At 37.2% G+C, this 18,581-nt stretch overlaps 2 protein-coding genes across 21 annotated transcripts in view; one reads left to right on the top strand and one right to left on the bottom strand.

The window, feature by feature from the left end:
• Positions 1-18,581, bottom strand: part of sema6ba (sema domain, transmembrane domain (TM), and cytoplasmic domain, (semaphorin) 6Ba) — a 269,128-nt gene that overhangs the window by 16,180 nt on the left and 234,367 nt on the right. For 19 of the 20 annotated variants that reach the window (XR_015477841.1, XR_015477843.1, XR_015477840.1 and 16 more), the window contains 3 exon segments: positions 12,952-13,092; positions 6,838-6,915; positions 2,968-3,026 (listed from right to left, as the gene is read on the bottom strand). Coding sequence is in view for 11 of the 20 variants with exons in the window: in XM_087239716.1 (XP_087095842.1) it covers positions 2,968-3,026; positions 6,838-6,915; positions 12,952-13,092 (278 nt within the window). In the remaining 9 variants the exon portion in view is untranslated. 20 annotated transcript variants of the gene reach the window in all.
• cactin overlaps positions 1-18,581 on the top strand; it is a 465,667-nt gene that overhangs the window by 299,545 nt on the left and 147,541 nt on the right. The gene's annotated exons all lie outside the window — the stretch shown is intronic.

Below are 18,581 nucleotides of genomic sequence, written 5' to 3'. Positions count from 1 at the left end.
TTAGTACTGTGTTGTTGCCTGGTTCATGTACTTATCATGCTGATACACTTGCAATTTTTCTCTAAAGGTTTATATTCTTAGAAATAGCCAACATTGACATGATCATGTTTGTATTTGATGCTTCATGTCTGCGTGCTCAGGAAATGGTTTATCAGGAGTTAAGACTGACAAGACTCTGTGTGTGGTTTCCAGATTAAATATGGCACAAGTTGTAAAGGGTTGTTTGGCAGGAAGCAGCAGCTCATTTGCATTTAAAGAGACACACAGAAACAGCATGTTTTTTTTTCTTTCACACCAAAATGATCACTTACAGACAAGTGTAGTATACACTGTTATGGGGCGTTCACACCAGAAGCAGCTTGTGCAAATAAATCGTGAACAGATCCAAGACACGTGAACGTTTTGAGTTTACTCACTTCATTCGCGCATTAGAATTGCTTCACAATATACGCAGATTAATGTTATGGGCGGAGCATTTGTCTGCCTGGTGACTCTAGTTTAACTGCTAAATGGCTAACATGGATTTTATTGAGAGAGTAGCTGTGCTTTATGCACTTTAGGAAGGCTGAAAAACAACATAGATATATTCGGCGTCATGTCTGAGTCCACTAGATCCTGATTTCAAAAGTGCACCCAGCTCTTTGAGTTCATCAACTCCTCCAGAAACTTTACCTGGATGATGGAGGCTTTCAGTGGTGCTTTCGACTGAGCCCAGTCTAGTTTGACGAGATGTTGTCCAGTGTTGGCAAGAGGACTTCCTCTCGTGACACCAACTGCAGGCTCTATGTCATAATCATGCCCATATGGGCAAGCTCATGAACGTGGTGTGAACATCCGCAAAAGTTCAGATTTTCCAATTCAAGCAATTTGCGCGTTACGCACGCCAAAAGTGCAAAACGCTCAATTCGTGTTGCGTCGCAGTATTTTTATTCGTGTCTTTGTATTGACTTAACATATAAATCCCCCGCACTTGACGCTTAATCCCTGTCTGTTGTGAATGCATCATTAGACTACCACAATTTTACAATTATTTACTGCAAAAACAGCAAGTAAAAAAACACATACATTCTTTACAGTTCACTACTGTAATATGCACTGCGCTGTGGCGAAAACAGAGGTTTGAAAACCTTTACAGTAACTTACTGCATATTAGGACTTTGCTGTATTCTAGTGTAACCAATGTTATTAGGTACTGCTACTGTAGTTGAAGACAAAAATGAGACGGCTGATGACTAAGAAAATGCATTATAAGAAAATGCATTTGAAATAAGTGAATGAATAAAAATGACTTTTGTAAATCATTTAAATTGTATATTAAGACAATGAAAATATTGTCAATAAATACTGTTGTACATGAGGGCGACACGGTGGTGCAGTAGGTAGTGCTGTCGCCTCACCACAAGAAGGTTGCTGGTCCGAGCCTCAGCTTGGTCAGTTGGCATTTCTGTGTGCAGTGTGCATGTTCTCTCTGCCTTCGCGTGGGTTTTCTCCAGGTGCTCTGGTTTGCCCCACAAATCCAAAAAATATGTGGTATAGGTGAATTGGGTAAGCTAAAATTGGCCATAGTGTATGAGTGTGAATGAGTGTGTGTGGATGTTTCCCAGAGATCGGTTGGAGCTGGAAGAGCATCCGCTGTGTGAAACATATGTTGGATAAGTTGGCGGTTCGTTCTGCTGTGGCGACCCCACATTAGTAAAGGGACTAAGTTGAAAAGAAAATGAATGAATGCTGTACGTGATCTTGTTTGGAATTTAATAAATTAGTAAAAAAAAAAAATTATTAATTTAAAAAAGTAAATACTAAAAATAAAGGTTTTGTACTGCTAGTGTAAAATGTAAATAAATTACAATTTAAGTAGTGTAAAAATTGTCACACTGTAAAATTTAAATGCAGTAAAAAGCATTTTTCCGCAAAAATAAGTTACTTTAAAGCTGATTTACTGTTAAATGAAATTGCAGTAGAGCTCTGCTACTGTAAAACACATTTACAGGTAAATTACAGTAACGTACTGTTACAGTAAATCAAGGGGCAGTTGTGGTACACTGCTGGCAATGGTTCTGCCAGTAAGTTACCACAAAAATACAATAAAATATGTAACAGTGTATGTAAAAAAAAAAAAGTTGAGTGAGATAAGAGTTGAGTTTTATTTTTTTGTTGAAGACAAAAGACAGGCTTCCATTGACTTCCATAGTCACATCCATATTTTTTTTCCTACTATGGAAGTTGATGGATGTTAGCAACCAGCTTTTTTCAAAATATCTTCTTTTGAGTTCAGAAGAAGGAAACTCGTAAAGGTTTAAACCCACACAAGGGAGAATAAATCATTTTCTATTTTTGGGTGAACTATCCCTTTAAAATAGTTGCCTCTTTTGAAACCTTTATTTTAAAGAATGCATGTGACTATAAGCTGAATCAATACGGCTTGCAGTGATATGTACTGTGACCTCCTCTGTCTGACTATCAGGGCAGTCGTTTCCATTCAAGTGCTCTTGAAGATGAGACTTCACAGCTTTTCCATAAGCTAAATCTCATTTTTGGAAACATATGCAATAGGTTTGAGCCACAGCACAGACTTGACAGAAAGTGTTTCATAAGCTGCCAGATTTTCAAAACACCATTAAGAGTGCAAAGCGAATCTAAGCTTCTGCATGTTTGAAAATATAAACCATCTTTTGTCTTTTAAACAATGTAAACACTGCCGCTAACTTGCACGCGCACACTCAGAAATTCAGAAATCAATTAATTTCTAAAAAGAAAAAGACTCAAGGCTTTTCTTTTCTCTCATTATCTTCCTCCATCTCTTCCGATTCAACCTGTGACTTTATGACTTTGACTTCTCAAGCAAAACTTTTGGAAGCGGACCAGACCGGATCTTTTCTGTATTGTTGAAGGGTTACTGGAGAATTCTCTCGGGGGGAAGGAGAGACGTGTTGGATATACATCGGGAAGTAAAGGTCACAAACTCACCATCGCAGTCTCCGAGATGTGAGGTGTTTCCATATTCGACGTCCTGCACAAACGGCAATCTGCAAAACAGGACAAAACGGATTCTAACTTAAACTGCAAAATTCGCAGATTAGATACGCGACACATTAGATGAATGCAAATGCTACTAGTTAAAGGTGCAGTAGGTGATTGTCTTCAGAAACATTTTTTGTTGTGCTGGTTGAAAGTCTCTTCACAGTCCAATAGTAATGATTACAGTAAATTATCTAAATGTATTTACATGTATTTTTAAAATCTGGGTAAAGCATAAAACAAAAAAATGTTCATCCAATTAAATAGAGTCGGACCGACGTCTCCCATAATTCCGATAAGCAGGTCAGACTGTCAGTCAGCATATGTAGATTCGGACTTCTGCGCATCTGTTCATGCAGATCCGCCATTAGCGCGTGCCCGTCTGCATCACAAACGAATGCGCGCGAGCGAGCTGCGGGCCGCTCGCTGATGCCGAGTCGGAGCCGGAGGTGCCGAAGGACAGACGAGCTCGGGCCGATTACTGTAAAGACAGGCGTGGGTATAATTCGCCTTTAAAGCGGCCGCGCGGTCACGAGACGGACCGGGAGAAATCAAATGCTGAATTGAAACTTTTAAAAACCTGAATCAGTAGTGGAGTTACTTTAGCACACTGGAGAAAGGATGACACCATGGCTGAAGTATCACTGTTCGACAGGTAATGTTGTTTTAAAACTTAGTCAGGCTGAGCTTATGTTAGATTGTGTTGTTATGAATGACTTGTATGCACAGACGTTGTTCAGCCACTGAAATCTCCTGGTGAAAGATTGATGTGATTGTTCTCAGTTTCATAAGGTTCATTGACAGCATCTATAATGTAGATTTATATTTAGTTTAACAACAAAACACCAGTAAATAGCGCTATACCGCCTAACTGCTTTATTGAGCTGAAGTTGCTTTTATATTCACATTGGGTCATTTTTGAACAATGACAGTCTTCCTGTACTGTTTACCATGCTACTCTGAATATTCGCTCTGATATAGCATGTAAGTGTGACAAAGTAATTAATGTTATTCCTGCACGCCGCTGACACTAACTAACTGGCGAATGACATGAACTAGTTTGTTGTCTGTCTGCTGTTGTGACGCGGTGCGTGCGCGCTCGCGATTTCAGGGGTGTGGCTTTGAATCACAATCCCTCCCAGTCGTCCAAAGATAATATGCTAAGCGGTTAGCATTTTGGCAGATCACCTACTGCACCTTTAAGCAAAGTCAATTTCATGCGTCAGTGCATTCAGAACACTATTCAAAACACATCTGGTTCTGTTTTGTTTTTCAAGTCAACGACTTTTATTCCAGACACATGTTCTAGTGAGCAACAACAGTCACGTTTGGCTATACCTGAATATTAGTGCAATTGAGTTAAAGGTGAACATCTACCTAGCTGCCACACAAAAACATAAGACGAAGCGCTAAGGTTTTTTTTTTTATTATTTAAAAAGAACCTTTTCTGTAATGTTGCTATCAAATAAAATGGTTTTGCCAACTTACTACTGTAAGCAGAAGCTTGCAATGCTTGCCCAGCACTCAGAGTTCTTCTGATTGTTCCACAGCTTTGGAAATGATATTAATGAGTGACGCTGCATGTAAAAGCTGGAATTTTTTTAACTTAACATAAGGGTGCTTTCTAAGGGCGAAAGCATAGAAAGCATACCTAAGGGTACGTTCACACTAGCATTTTTGGTCCGCACCCATGTTTGTTTGATATCAAAGTACGGTACGTTTAGCTAGAGTGAATGCCGTCATCTGAACTCAGGTGCACAACCGTGAACTGTACCTGAGTCCGCCAGAAAGACATGGTCTGGGGTACGGTTCGCGCAAACTCTGGTCCGCTATGAATGCAATCATACATACAGTTGATATCAGAATGATTAGCCCCCCCAAATTATTAGCCCCACCCCCCCTGTTTATTTTTCCCCCAATTTCTGTTTAATATAGAGATTTTTTCAACACATTTCTAAACATAATAGTTTTAATAACTCATTTGTAATAACTGATTTATTTTATCTTTGCCATGTTGACAGTAAGTAATATTTGACTAGATATTTTTTAAGACACTTCTATACAGCTTAAAGTGACATTTAAAGGCTTAACTAGGTTATTTAGATTAACTAGGCAGGTTAGGGTAATTAAGCAAGTTATTATATAATGATAGTTTGTTTGAAAGGGGCTAATAATTTGTACCTTAAATGGTGTTTAAAAAATTAAAAACTGCTTTTATTCTAGCCGAAATAAAACAAGACTTTGTCCAGAGTAAAAAATATTATCAGACATAATGTGAAAATCTCCTTGCTCTATTTAACATCATTTTGGCAATATTTAAAAAGGAAAAATAAATTCAAAGGGGGGTTTATAATTCTGACTTCAACTGTATATGTCTACTGAGAACGCGCGAGTGATTTAAAAAGAAATCGCACACTTAGAGTATACTGAGCATGTGAGCTACCTGTAAACGGTGTGAAAATGGCATTCTTTAGGCAGCTGTGTGTGTTATCTTATACTATATAGTTTAACTGTTTAAAATGCCGATTTTGGAGTATCTATTTAGGCTAAGTGCAAATAGCGCACCTCGTTGGAATAAGCTAGTCAAGTGCTTCTCTCCAAATAACAGTGGTGAACCTCCAACTGTACAACAAAATATAGATTTTAAAACTTTTATTCATGTGTGTGTATGTCTGTGTGTTGCCTAACATCCAAAAACGACTTCTACAGACATCGCGTGATGCAAATGCAAACATTTTGTAGAATTTCCGCAGGTGTTTGGAGTCCACCTCTATTGTGTCTTTTGTGCAAATTCAAATAATTCAAATCAAACTAAAAGTTCACTTGGTTACAATATCCTGCAGGTAAACTACAGTAAGTGATGTGATGCTTTGTCTTTGGTGTAAACGCAGCATAATGGAAATAATATGTCGTCAGCATAAAGTCCGTCTAGCCTGTGTTTGCATTTTGCAGTGTTTTGCATTTTGCAATGTTTTGTATGTTGGGAATAGGGAAGAAAGATGATTTAAGTGACTTTGAACATGGCATGGTTGTTGATGCCAGACGGGCTGGTCTGAGTATTTCAGAAACCGATGATCTACTGGGATTTTCACACACAACCATCTCTAGGGTTAACAGAGAATGGTCAGAAAAAGAGAAAATATCCAGTGAGCGGCAGTTCTGTGGGCGTAAATGTCCAAACGATGTACTATATACAGTACTTCCAGCAGGATAACGTGCTATGTCATAGTGTGAATCATCTCAGACTGGTTTCTTTAACATGACAATGAGTTCACTGTACTCAAATGGCCTCCACAGTCACCAGAACTCAACCCAAGAGCACCTTTTGCATGTGGTGGAACGGGAGATTCACATTATGGATGTGCAGCTGAAAAATCTGCAGTAACTGCGTGATGCTATCATGCCAATATGGACCAAAACCTCTGAGGAATATTTCCAGTACCTTGTTAAATCTATGCCACAAAGGATTAAGGTAGTTCTGAAGGCAAAAGAGGGTCCAACCTGTACTAGTAAGCTGTACCTAATAAAGTGGCCGGTGAGTGTTATATAAAATGATTTCATTGTTAATTTGAACAAAGACTGTGTTAACATTACAGGAAGATTATTTGTTCATAACTTTGAGAGAACTTTTCCAGATCATTCTCAAAACGTTGTTAGATGGGTTTATGCAACATTAATATTCAGCGGTGGTCATATAAACTTAATGGTAATTCCATTGCCTCTTTGAGGTTCATATCCACCACAGGACAGCATTCTTTCGCAACACTTAAGCCAAGCATCTATGTTTGTGTAGTAGATGTTTGTTGTTTTGTGTCTGACCTGGTGCCGGGTCTCAGGAGTGTGCAGGTGCTTCCTCTGGTCCAGCCGCAGTATGGATCTCTGGACGCAATGCAGTTTCTACACACAAACACACGCACACACACACACACACACACACACAAACACACACAATGTTCATCAATATTATTACAGATGACAATACTGACCTCCTCTATAATGAATACAGAAGACCAAAGAGAAGAGAAATCATGATTTATAAAGACTTCCAGAGACTGAATGAAAAGAGAGAAGCAGAGGCAGACAGAAATGACTCAGACATTCAGCCGTGCTCTTATTTCTTCTCATAAGAGTCTCTTCAAGGTTAAACTTCTTTTATAAAAAAAAATCAGAACATATATATTGTATGTCAGATATTTGCACCATGATTTAAAGAACTTTCATTTAGCGATAAAAGCAGCTGTCATCAACACAGAATATTTGTCTGTGAAGTAAACAAACACTGTAAAATTGGTCCTTATTAAAGTTCTCAGTATTTTGTGATTCACGTTTTTATTTTTTATATTTTTCGTTAGTTTGTTTATGCTATTGAATTGCATTATGGGATCTTGACCTTTCTTCCAACAACTTTAAACCTTAAAAAAAGTTTGAAAAAGTGACTTTTATTAATAGCTAAAGTGATATATTGTCTATGTTAATGTTGTATTTTACAGCACAAAAATCTTTTAATAAACTGCCAGTACACTTTTTTTACCAGTGATTTTTTCAGATTTATTTCTCTGTATATTATTTCTTATACATCAAGGGTTCTAAACCTTTTTCACTTCGAGGCCCACCTCCTTCTCAGAACATTTTTTGAAGGCCCAAACTGATTGTCTAGAAAAAATGCTTATTTTAAAGCTTTATTTATTAGCAAAATATTTCTTTTGCCTTCTATTATTACCTGATTTTTCTGCATCATTTTATAAAAAAAAACTGAAACATTGTATTTATTTATATAAATATATATATATATATATATATATATATATATATATATATATATATATATATATATGTATGTGTATATATATATATGTATGTGTATATATATATATGTATGTGTATATATATATATATATGTATGTATGTATATATATATATATATATATATATATATATATATATATATATATATATATATATATATATATATATATATATATATATTAAAGTGTTACCCGCAATTGAGGCAACTCTCTCCTTATAGGGTGTTAGTTCAGCATCCCCTGTTCCACCGCCTCTTTGGTTCACAATTTGACGGTGCGCTGCTGTTCTCCTTTTAACCTGCACCGTTACATCGGACCATTTCTTTTTTCATTCACTCAAAGTGCGATGTTCAGACCCCACTGCGTTAACCACATCAGCTAAACTCTCCCACTCTATTTTATTATTTTTTTGTTATTAATTCCGGAGGACAAATAACACAGTTTTTCTCCAGTCTACCTCCGATAGGAGCACCTCCAATTCATATTCTGTAAAGTTTCTCTTTTTGCTTGCTTTTTTTGCCATTGCTTTTTCATTTGGTTTTGCCAAAGAGGAGTCATTACCATATTTATACATGGGAGGAGGCAGGGATGGGTTTTGCACTTGTGCATGTTGCGCTCAATTTCATGTTAATTCGGATGTACAAAGAGAATATGCGTGAGATTCTGCATACGCAGTGATTCATATTTCTGATTTTTTAATGCATGCGTACTTTTACAGCTTTGTCCATACACAATGTTTTAGTATTAGTTCAATGCAAGTCTTCGTACATGAGGCCCCTGGTGTAAAACTGCCATCACAAAGTAAATAAATTTACGTCTAAAAGGCTCATGAATTAAATACATTTACAAAGACGAAAACGAAGGATGTTTTTGCAATAATTTTAGTTTGTCCACAATACAGTTTCAGTTATTTCTAGTTTTTATCTAGATTTTATCTAGTTTTTTATTTCAGTTAATAAAAATGTTTTTTCAATTCTAGTTTTTGTTTTATCGCTCGTTTTCATTAACTATAGTAATCTTGCTCTGGCCATGCCCCTTTGCTGCACAGGGTGTGTGCACATGGTGAATGCGCGTAACCTGAAGCATTTGTGATCTCATTAACCCGGATGTATTTTTTGTAGCCCCCAAACTTTGTTTGCTGTTGGCTTTGCTAAGGTAATTCTGTAAATGCCAATGTCTCCCTTTGCCTTGAACTTTAAGCATATTACATAAAGAGATGCTGTTTATGTTTACACAGCTACATTACACATCAACTAAAGTTAAAATATGACATCATAGTGGACCACTTCTTTGAAATGTATGCAAATTAGTGCATACTTAACAAAACAATGTCTCATTTGCATATGTAAACATCTGAAAACTTTCAATTCTTAATGCAATCAAATAGTGTATTAATTGTGCCACCCATGTCGGTGTGCTGTAGTGTGTCAGGAGTGATGTAAAGGGGCACAGATTTAGGATGGTGAGCTGGTGCAGATGGCAGGACTGTGCTTTACCGCAAGATGAAGGAAAGCGTCAGCAGACTCAATCACAGCCTCCGCCATTAATCACGGCTGAATTACACCAGAGCTTTATTGCTTCACAGGAAGAGCCCGTTCCAAATGTGCCGAACGGGATACGGGCCAGAACAAGTGTGTGTGCATGTGTGTGTGTCTGAGGGAAACTGTAAAAGCTGGGTCACAGTCGTTTCAAAGGCGCTGATCAAGCACTGTGCGTTTGGGTGGCACAATTTACTTTAAGATGGAAAATGAGAGAGCGTGTGAACGAGAGCGTGTTTAATCAGCGCAACAGTGTTATTATAGAATCATCAAAACTAAAACATGATACGAAAATGTTTTGAATTAGATACAAATAAAAATTTTTAAACATTACAATCTTCATACAGTTTGTTAAATGCAGATTAAAACCAGATTATTTTCCAGTTTCTTTAATGAATGTAAATTTTTTTTCATTTATATATATATTTTTTTTTCAAATAACTATATGCTATTATACAACAGTTCTGTCTGGTTCTCAAATCTGATTGGCTGATAGCGGTTCGATATTATGCAATAACAGCACTCGTACAGCCTCTTCACTCTTGTGTATTACTCCGCCCACATAGAGTGACAGCAAATCAATAAACTCACAACAGTTTGATAAATATTGCAGCTGTTGGGCAACATAATGTACTTTTGAGGCTTTCTGAGGTGAGAATGTATTTGTTTAGATGAAAACAATGCAGTTTACTTATAAAGATAGTGCCTATTTTGAATATTTATAATTTCGGACGGCCATCTGCCTGTTATACTGAGCAGAGCAAAGATGGTTGTGCCACAAAATGGCGAAAGAGACCACATAATAAGTCCTTAGAGAACAAAATTAATTTCTAACTACAGCTGATCAAATCATTATAAAACAGGTAAGTAACATTTTAAGTCGATCTCTCTCTTTCGTATGTTGTAGTGCTGTATTTATACCATAGTAATCTGCTAGTGTTTGCTTTGGCTTTTTCACGGATAATTATTGTGATATCCCGAATGCAACAGAGAAACACTGGGAAATCTCTGTAGACTGATGGCATTTCATGCTGTTCAGCCTTATTACCTTAAAATGTGAGTAAAATCACCTGTTTTGTCATCACTTTAGACATTACGCAAGAGAATCATTCAAGTACTAGCTCTAAAGGGATGTTGGTGAAGTAACGGTTTCTGCAGTTCTCATGTCAGCAAATGTAAATGAAAGGTGGAAAAAAGTAGTTCCTTATACAAAAGGGTTTTGAGACTCTCCGTGTTTGATTTTCTTTGTTATATACACGATTATGCAGTTAAACTGTTGTATAAATGCAATATCACACTCAGAGCAGTGAGATATGGCTGTATATCATCACTGGTGGGACACTGAGGCATGCCACACCAGTGCCAACATACAGCCATATCGCACTGTTACTGTGTCATATTGCTCATTCATAATTATAGTAATGATTATTGCTCATAATTATTTTGTATTTTTTCCATTTATATTTCGATTTTATTTATTTGTGTTAGTAACTCAATGTATTTTTGACACTTTTATTAGATGATCAACTAATAAAAAATAATTTTGTAGTAAAATACTGTATGTCGATAGTTTGTATTTATTTTATTTCAGTTTATTATTTACTACTATAATAATTTACTACTTTAAATAGTTCATACATTATGTCAATGAAAATGACATTTGTTGCACTGGCTAGTCAAACATATAGCCGGGATTGCATCTGAAGCAAATTATTGCAAAGTTTTAATTAGGTGTTTCCAGGGTGCGAATTTCAGGGGGAGTATTAGAGGGGATTGACACCCTTAATTAACACTCGATCCCTCCTGAAGGACGTCTAATTAAAATGATAGATTATTTAAATATACACTATAATGTTTCCTACCATTTTAAATGCATCATCATTCTGTATGGCAACATATTCATCAGTCTGAAACCGGATGATCTACAGCAGGGGTTCCCAAACTTTTTAGCTTGCGACCCCCAAAATAACAATGCTAGTGACTCGCGACCCCCAATATCCTCTGAGGTGATATATACAGAAACCTTGCATGCAATAGCGCACACACACCAATAGACCCAAGTTTATTCTTAGTTTAATCTTTTTTTTAATGTAAATCAGAGTTGTAAATGTGCCAGAAAGTTTACCCTGATATTATAAAATCAATCTGCTGCATCTGACGCCATTGGTTTGTCTTTAAAATTATGTAATTACACCAGGGGTCGCAATCCAATAGAACTAGTAACTATAAGCTAATGTAGTAACTATATAGTATATATTAACTATAAACAACAATTTTTCTCTTCAGTAGTTTATTGATAAAATATGGTAATTCTTATGGTTTAATAAAAATAAATAGATTTTTGGAAATCACCAGGCGACCCCCCTTCATTGTCTCGCGACCCCTTGGGGGGTCCCGACCCCCACTTTGAGAACCACTGATCTACAGCACTGACAAGCAATGTAAGTGTCCACAAACCAATTTTCTTGTAAAATCGATGTTTGTATCGACATGTAACTAGTTTGTATTTGGTTATACACTTGCTTGCACATGGAAGTTAAACAGTGAAATAATAAATAAGTGTGTGGTCATCCACATATTGGAACAGGAATGCAAACTTGTCACTGTTTGTTCAACTTCAAAAATGTAATTGAGCACAACTGGCAATCGATTTCCATCAAAACACTGAAAACGTAAACACGTTTTATTAACAATTTAATCAAATATATACATTTGGTTCACTGAGGCATATTATATAAACTAACATTAACAACCCTCTCCCCCCATTCGTATAATTCGCACCCTTTGTGTTTACATCAAATTCTTAAAGTGGCTGGCTGTAGTATTGGTTACCTAGCAACCAACAGTAAACAAAGCAAGAGTAAATGAGTCTGCTGATTAGTCATGTGGGTGTAATGTTTGCCAAATGCATTTCCATCTCCTGTTATTCACATTAAATCTTTTTCACACAAGTCCAAAACACATCAAGCAAGCATAAAAATGTTTCCTTTGAGAATTAAGGGACTTTTATTCCAAATTTGCAATTCCCATCGTTTTTTCAAGTGATACTTCATAATGCTGATGGAAACCCAGCATGTACAATTGAAGTCAAAATTATAATTTTTTTTTCTTCTTCAAATATTTGCCCAATAATTGCTTAATTAGAGCAATTAGTTTTTCTTTAGTATTTTAAAGAAAGTCTTATTTGTTTTATTTCGGCTAGAATAAAAACAGTTTTAATTTACTCCAACTATTTTAAGGTCAATATTATTGGCCACCTTAAGCAATATTTGTTTTCGATTGTTTACAGAACAATCCATTGTTATACATTGACTAATAACCCTAACTTGCTAAATTAACCTATTTAAGCCTTTAAATGTCACATTAAGCTGAATACTAGTGTCTTGAAAAATATCTAGTCAAATATTATTGACTGTCATCATGGCAAAGATAAAATAAATCAGTTATTAGAAATGAGTTATTAAAACTACTTTGTTTAAAAAAATGTGTTAAAAATCTCCCTGTTAAACAGAAATTAGGGGAAAATATACAGGAGGGCAAATAATTCTGATTTCAACTGTATGCATGTGTGTGTGTGTGTGTGCTCTTACTTCATGCATCTGGAGTGCAGGTGGCAGCGAGCAACAGGCACTCTCACCACACACGAGTGGAAGGCCAGCAGGAGCGTGTGACTGGGTTTGTCCAAGGTCAGAGAGAGCGGCTGCATCGCCTGCGCAGAGTCATCACCACATCTACAGACACACACATATACATCAAAACCATCAATACAACCACACGTGCACTTTTACAGCTCAACACATCCTACAACACACTCATTAAAATACAGTCTGACCACCCAAACTCAACAGCAGCGCAAACAAATTCTCACACTCTGACATTTCACACACAGATAGATTAGCCAATCACTACTAAGGGTATTATGGTGGCTTGAGAAAGCCAACTTGCTGTTATACTACACAAACTTATTAATCTTCTTCCGTCTTCTTCTAAGACTATTTTAAGAACGCATCTCCTCCTAGACCGTTCATGCTACAACCACCAAACTAACTTCAAAAATTCCAAACTGTACTGAATTAAGTTGCTATATCTTCTCCAACTGATCCGACTTACAGTTTTCCAAAAACTGACCCGGAAAATTGCCATTGACTTAACATTGTACTAAACTTTGTGACCTCATAACTTAGGCTCTCAAAGTATGCGTCCATGACCGAAATGCGACATCCAGTGGACAGTAGCAGACTCCTAAATGAGACACAGATTCAGAAATCCACATGAGGTTATTCATTAGCAAATAAAATAAATTTTACAAGCGTAAACATTAGGTGAGCAGGTTACATTGTCTGAACAACACGCTTCGTGATGAGCGTGATAAGCAATTTGTCTGTTTGCAAGAGACAAAACACGACAGAAATGTAAACACAGCCATTCAGAAGCGCAGAATATGCACTCACTCATGACATGGTGGTTTATAATCTATTTAATTAACATTATTAAATGTACATGCTGAATCACTTGTTTGTGTTTAGTTCTAAAGTTCAATTTCCAAGGGTTTATGTTATTTTCAAGATCTGAGGTGAACTATTTGCTGCCGCTTTCAGTAGTATGGCAATATATGTCATGTAAAACAGCATTCAAACTCACATTATTAGCATTTTACACTGAATAAAGCACATGAGGTGTACCTGAGGTAATCATTGTCAAAGTTTTCTGTTGTTCATCTGTAAGAAATAGAAGCTAAAATATAAATTTCAGGTGTTAGGACAAAAACTCCTTTTAATATGGAGAATATTCCTTCTATCGTGTGCCGTTTCTTTTAGTTAGACCACTGTTTAAATCACTCACTCCTGTCTTCAATCTGGCAACCTGTGCTTGCGTTTGTTTTTATCTAGGAGTGCAACACCTAGTTCAACCACTGGGTGCCAAACTTACACACTGCACCTTTAATAAATTTTTTCGAATTTAAGTGGATTGAACATAAATCAATTTTCAAGAGTTCACCCTTAGCTGATAATTGATAATAAAGCTTGTTTGGCATGCTGTCCTGGGAGAGCCCTGAACTCAGGAGATCATCGAGCCCTGGGCTCTCTCCCGTTAGCAGGGCAGGAGGGGAGTTTGATTTCAGGTAGATCTCGGGCAGGCTTAATTTGTGCCGCAACACGCCGGACCCGGAACCTCTGAAATTTGATCCTCATTTTACCAATCTCCCTCCTCACCCGTCCGTTTCACTTTGTTCCGCTCTGGTTAATTATAGTGAGTTAGGAATCGTCTGATTGGTGAATCATGCATTAGCTAATGAGGGACCAGCTGTGGACAATCATAAGCATGTGATCCTCTCGAAATTAGTTTATAAATAAACTTCCCAAGTTGTCCCAAAAAAACCTCAAGGATTGTGATGTGTCAGATCATTTTAGATAAGTAGTATGAACAAGCAGCTAAAATGTTTTTTTGTGTGTGGGCTGAATTCTCTCTCCCTCTTCATTAATCTTCAGTGCTTGTTCTACTGTACGTGACTGTAGGAAAAATAAGGGCAAACATTCCAAACAGAGAAAAAACTGCAGACTAAAGGAGACTCAATCAGAGCTGTTTCCAACATGCGTTAACTTTTAAGCTGCTAATAAGGCATTACATTACTAAAACATCTCTGAGGAAATGACGTCAGGGAAACTCCCCAGCAGATATCAGACATACAATCTGAACACTGATCATAGCAGCCAGACGAATGAGACGCATTAGGAGAAGTTGAGCCAGAGTTTTGGATGTCATCCAGTGAACACCTGAGGCAGGATAAAAGGTCAAGCAGACACACACTGATCTCTTTGTTTCAGGTGTGTGTGTGTGTGTCCTGCTGCGAGCCTTATCTCCACCGCCACACAACTCGCCTTCATCTCCCAGCATGCATCTCTCTGAACCTCACTGTTCTTCCTCCAGACAGGTACTGCTTTCATCTTCAAAACCCCAGCCATGTTTTCATCCATCAGAGCACCATACGCTCCGAATACACACACACGTACACACACACACACGTACACACACACACGTACAGACACACGCACATGCACGCACAAACACACATACTCAAAGCACACACACACACACAACACTCAGACAAAACACACATGCAAACAACAAGATACAAACACACACACAAAACACACATACACACACACAAACAAGCAAGAAACAACACACACACAAACAAAATAAACACACACTTACACAAAACACATAGACACATGCACACACACAGACACACGCACACACACACACACACACAAACACTCATACACAAAACACACACACAAAACACACACGCAAACAACAACATGCAAACACACACACAAACACAATTAAACAACAACATACACAGACAAACAAAATAAACACACACACAAAACACACACACAAAACAAACGCAGACAAACAAAAATCCGACACGCCAACATGCACACACACACACACACACACACACACACACACACACACACACACACACACAAAATAATCAGAAACGCTGTTGCTTTACACCTCTGTGCTTGTGAGGATGTTTTTCCAGTGTTTGTTTGTGGATTTCTTTCTCCCGCTACATTTGATAGTGAATATCTCTGGCGCTCTGACACTGCGAAAGGTTTTAATCCGGAGCTAAACGTCAACAACTGCAGCAAACGGCTTGATAAAAAAATGGATTTAAGGAAATAAATTAAGTCTGGAAGGAGATTAAAGGACAAAAAACCCAACTCCATCTCCCTTTCTCTTTCGTTTGTAAAGTCTGCGCTGGATTTCTGAAATGAGCTTTCTTATCAGGGTGGCAGGATGTCATCAAGGTATACAATGTTGAACACAATGTCTGAAAGCATGTCTTGTCTACTAATAGGCTTTCATCTTTTTTTGGACACAACTTGGGGCCCTATCATACACCCTGTGCAATAAGGAGCAAGGCGTGTTTGGCGTGATTTGTTGCAATTTTCAGACCAGCGCAACTCTAATTTTCCAGTTTTGCGCCACGTTGTTTAAATAGCTAATCCATTTGCGCCACTTTGTGAGTTCATGGGCTTGCTGGTCTATATAGTGTGTTAAGGCGCATTGTTATTGCTATTTTGAGTAACTGAAATGGATTGTGCAGGGATGTGATTCTTCCGTATAAATACCTGCCTCATTTCGGACGTCATTTAGGTATAATGATATTGTGTAGTCCTTTAATAGTTTTGAAACAAATCTTTGCGCTTAACAAACTAAATTAAATATGTAGGCTAAAGGATGTCTTCAATTGAGTGCGTACAACACCATTTCCCTATACACGAAAGTAAAGGAGTAAAGAATAAAAGTAAAGAGAAAGTAAAGATGCCGAATGGAGGAGGCTCATTCTTTATCCTCACACTGCAGATGGTCTGTTTATCTGTTTTCTCGCTAGTAAAGCCTTCATTTTTCCGCTTGCAAAGTCCGCCATGTAAATAGCAAATGCGCCATGGCGTGACGCAACTGGCTCTTAAAGGGAATGTGAGTTGAGACTCTGACTGGTTTATTCTCAAAACACCCATAATTCATTAAGAGAATAAGCACAACCCTGTTAGACCATGCATGGCGTATATGCCCTTAATGCTTTTGCACCATGCACTTTAGCGGCTCTATTTTGATGATCAATGTGCAAAGTCCAAAGCGCAGGGCGCAAAAGTATTAAGGGTGTGTCAGAATCCACTTTTTCTATTTTAAGGATGGAAAAATCTGCTTTGCGCCATGGCACATGGTTTATTAGGGTTGAGTTTATTCTCTTAATGAGTTATGGGTGTGTTATGAGAATAAACCAATCAGAGTCTCTTCTCCCATTGCCTTTAAGAGTCAGTTGTGTCATGCTATAGCGCATTTGCTATTTACATGACAGCCTTTGTAAGTGTAAAAACTGAGCGTTTCACTAGAGAGAAAACAGTTAAACAGACCATCTGCAGCGCGAGAATGAGAGATGAGCCTCCTCATTCTTTACTTTCACTTTCACTCTCGTGGCTAGGGAAACGTGTTGTATGCACAGACATCTATAAGCTTATACATGATTAATTTAGTTTGTTAAGTGCAAAAATCCTTTAATTATTTTTCATATGAAAAGATATTTGCGTATTGCTCTACATCCTGTGTGTTCAAAGCAATGTGTAAACAAGGCGCACTAATAATGCACTCTGTGCTGGACTATAGACCTGCTTTGATCTGGTCTATTGAATAGTCTAGATTCTCAAAATAGCAACACCCCAGCAATGCGTCTCAACACACCTCCTTTTTTTAGACCAGAACGCCTATGGGTGCACATTTGAGAGCAAATGCATTTGCAATTTAAACAGCGTGGTGCAACACATCAAAACGACTCTTGCGCCGAGATGAAATTAGAAAACAACACTTGCGCCGGGTGTATGATAGAGCCCTGAATGTTGTGCCTCAATCGTTAAAATAAAGCCCATAGTTTTTAATTTAAGTGCATGACTTTTAAAGTGATAAAGTTCATCCAAATAAAAAATAAATAAATAAATAAAAAAACTTAAAGGAATAGTAACCCAAAATTAAAGAGTTGAGATACAAAAACCTCTAAGTGGCATCTGAAATTTTATTCTAAATTTCAGGCTCTTATGTGTAGAAATTTCACTTTTATGGTTTACTTTTATTGTCTTTAACATAAAATAAAGTGTTGGGCACAATACTTTAAAAGAGTAATTAGTTATAGTCATTGGTTACCTCTTACAAATAGTAACTGAGTTAGTAACATCATTATAAAAATAACTAAAAGTAACTATTGCGTTAATTTAAAACAAATTTAATTTGTCAAATGACTATAAATATGAAACACTGTACACTAATCTACGCTATTTTAATGGTGTTGTGGAACAGTGTGAGAAACAAAAGCAGTATGTCCTCATCTATATATCGAGATTTTATTTAGTTTAATTATATTTAAGTAATAAATGTTTGCGGTGGAGAAAAATTTACTTTAATTTGCTTTAACCTTGTGCCTTCGTCTCCTCGTTTGCTAGCAGATCTCACGTTATCACTTGCGTAGCCAAGCCAGTAATTTTGTGGCGGCATGTGACAACGTGAGGTGCTTCATTAGATTAGAATTACTGTCTCTTTTTTTCCTGGGTATAAGTTGCATGATACATAAACATTCTTGCCTTCAACCTCAACGAGGGAAAAGTAGTGCTTATATTTCCAGTTTGCAAATGCTACCTTTGAACATGATGCGTTT

This window comes from Danio rerio, chromosome 2 (assembly GCF_052040795.2).
Source record: "Danio rerio strain M-AB ecotype USA chromosome 2, GRCz13ab, whole genome shotgun sequence".
Classification (NCBI taxonomy): domain Eukaryota; kingdom Metazoa; phylum Chordata; class Actinopteri; order Cypriniformes; family Danionidae; genus Danio; species Danio rerio.
The sequence above is the reverse complement of the archived record's forward strand: the minus strand, read 5'-3'. Positions and strand labels throughout refer to the sequence as shown.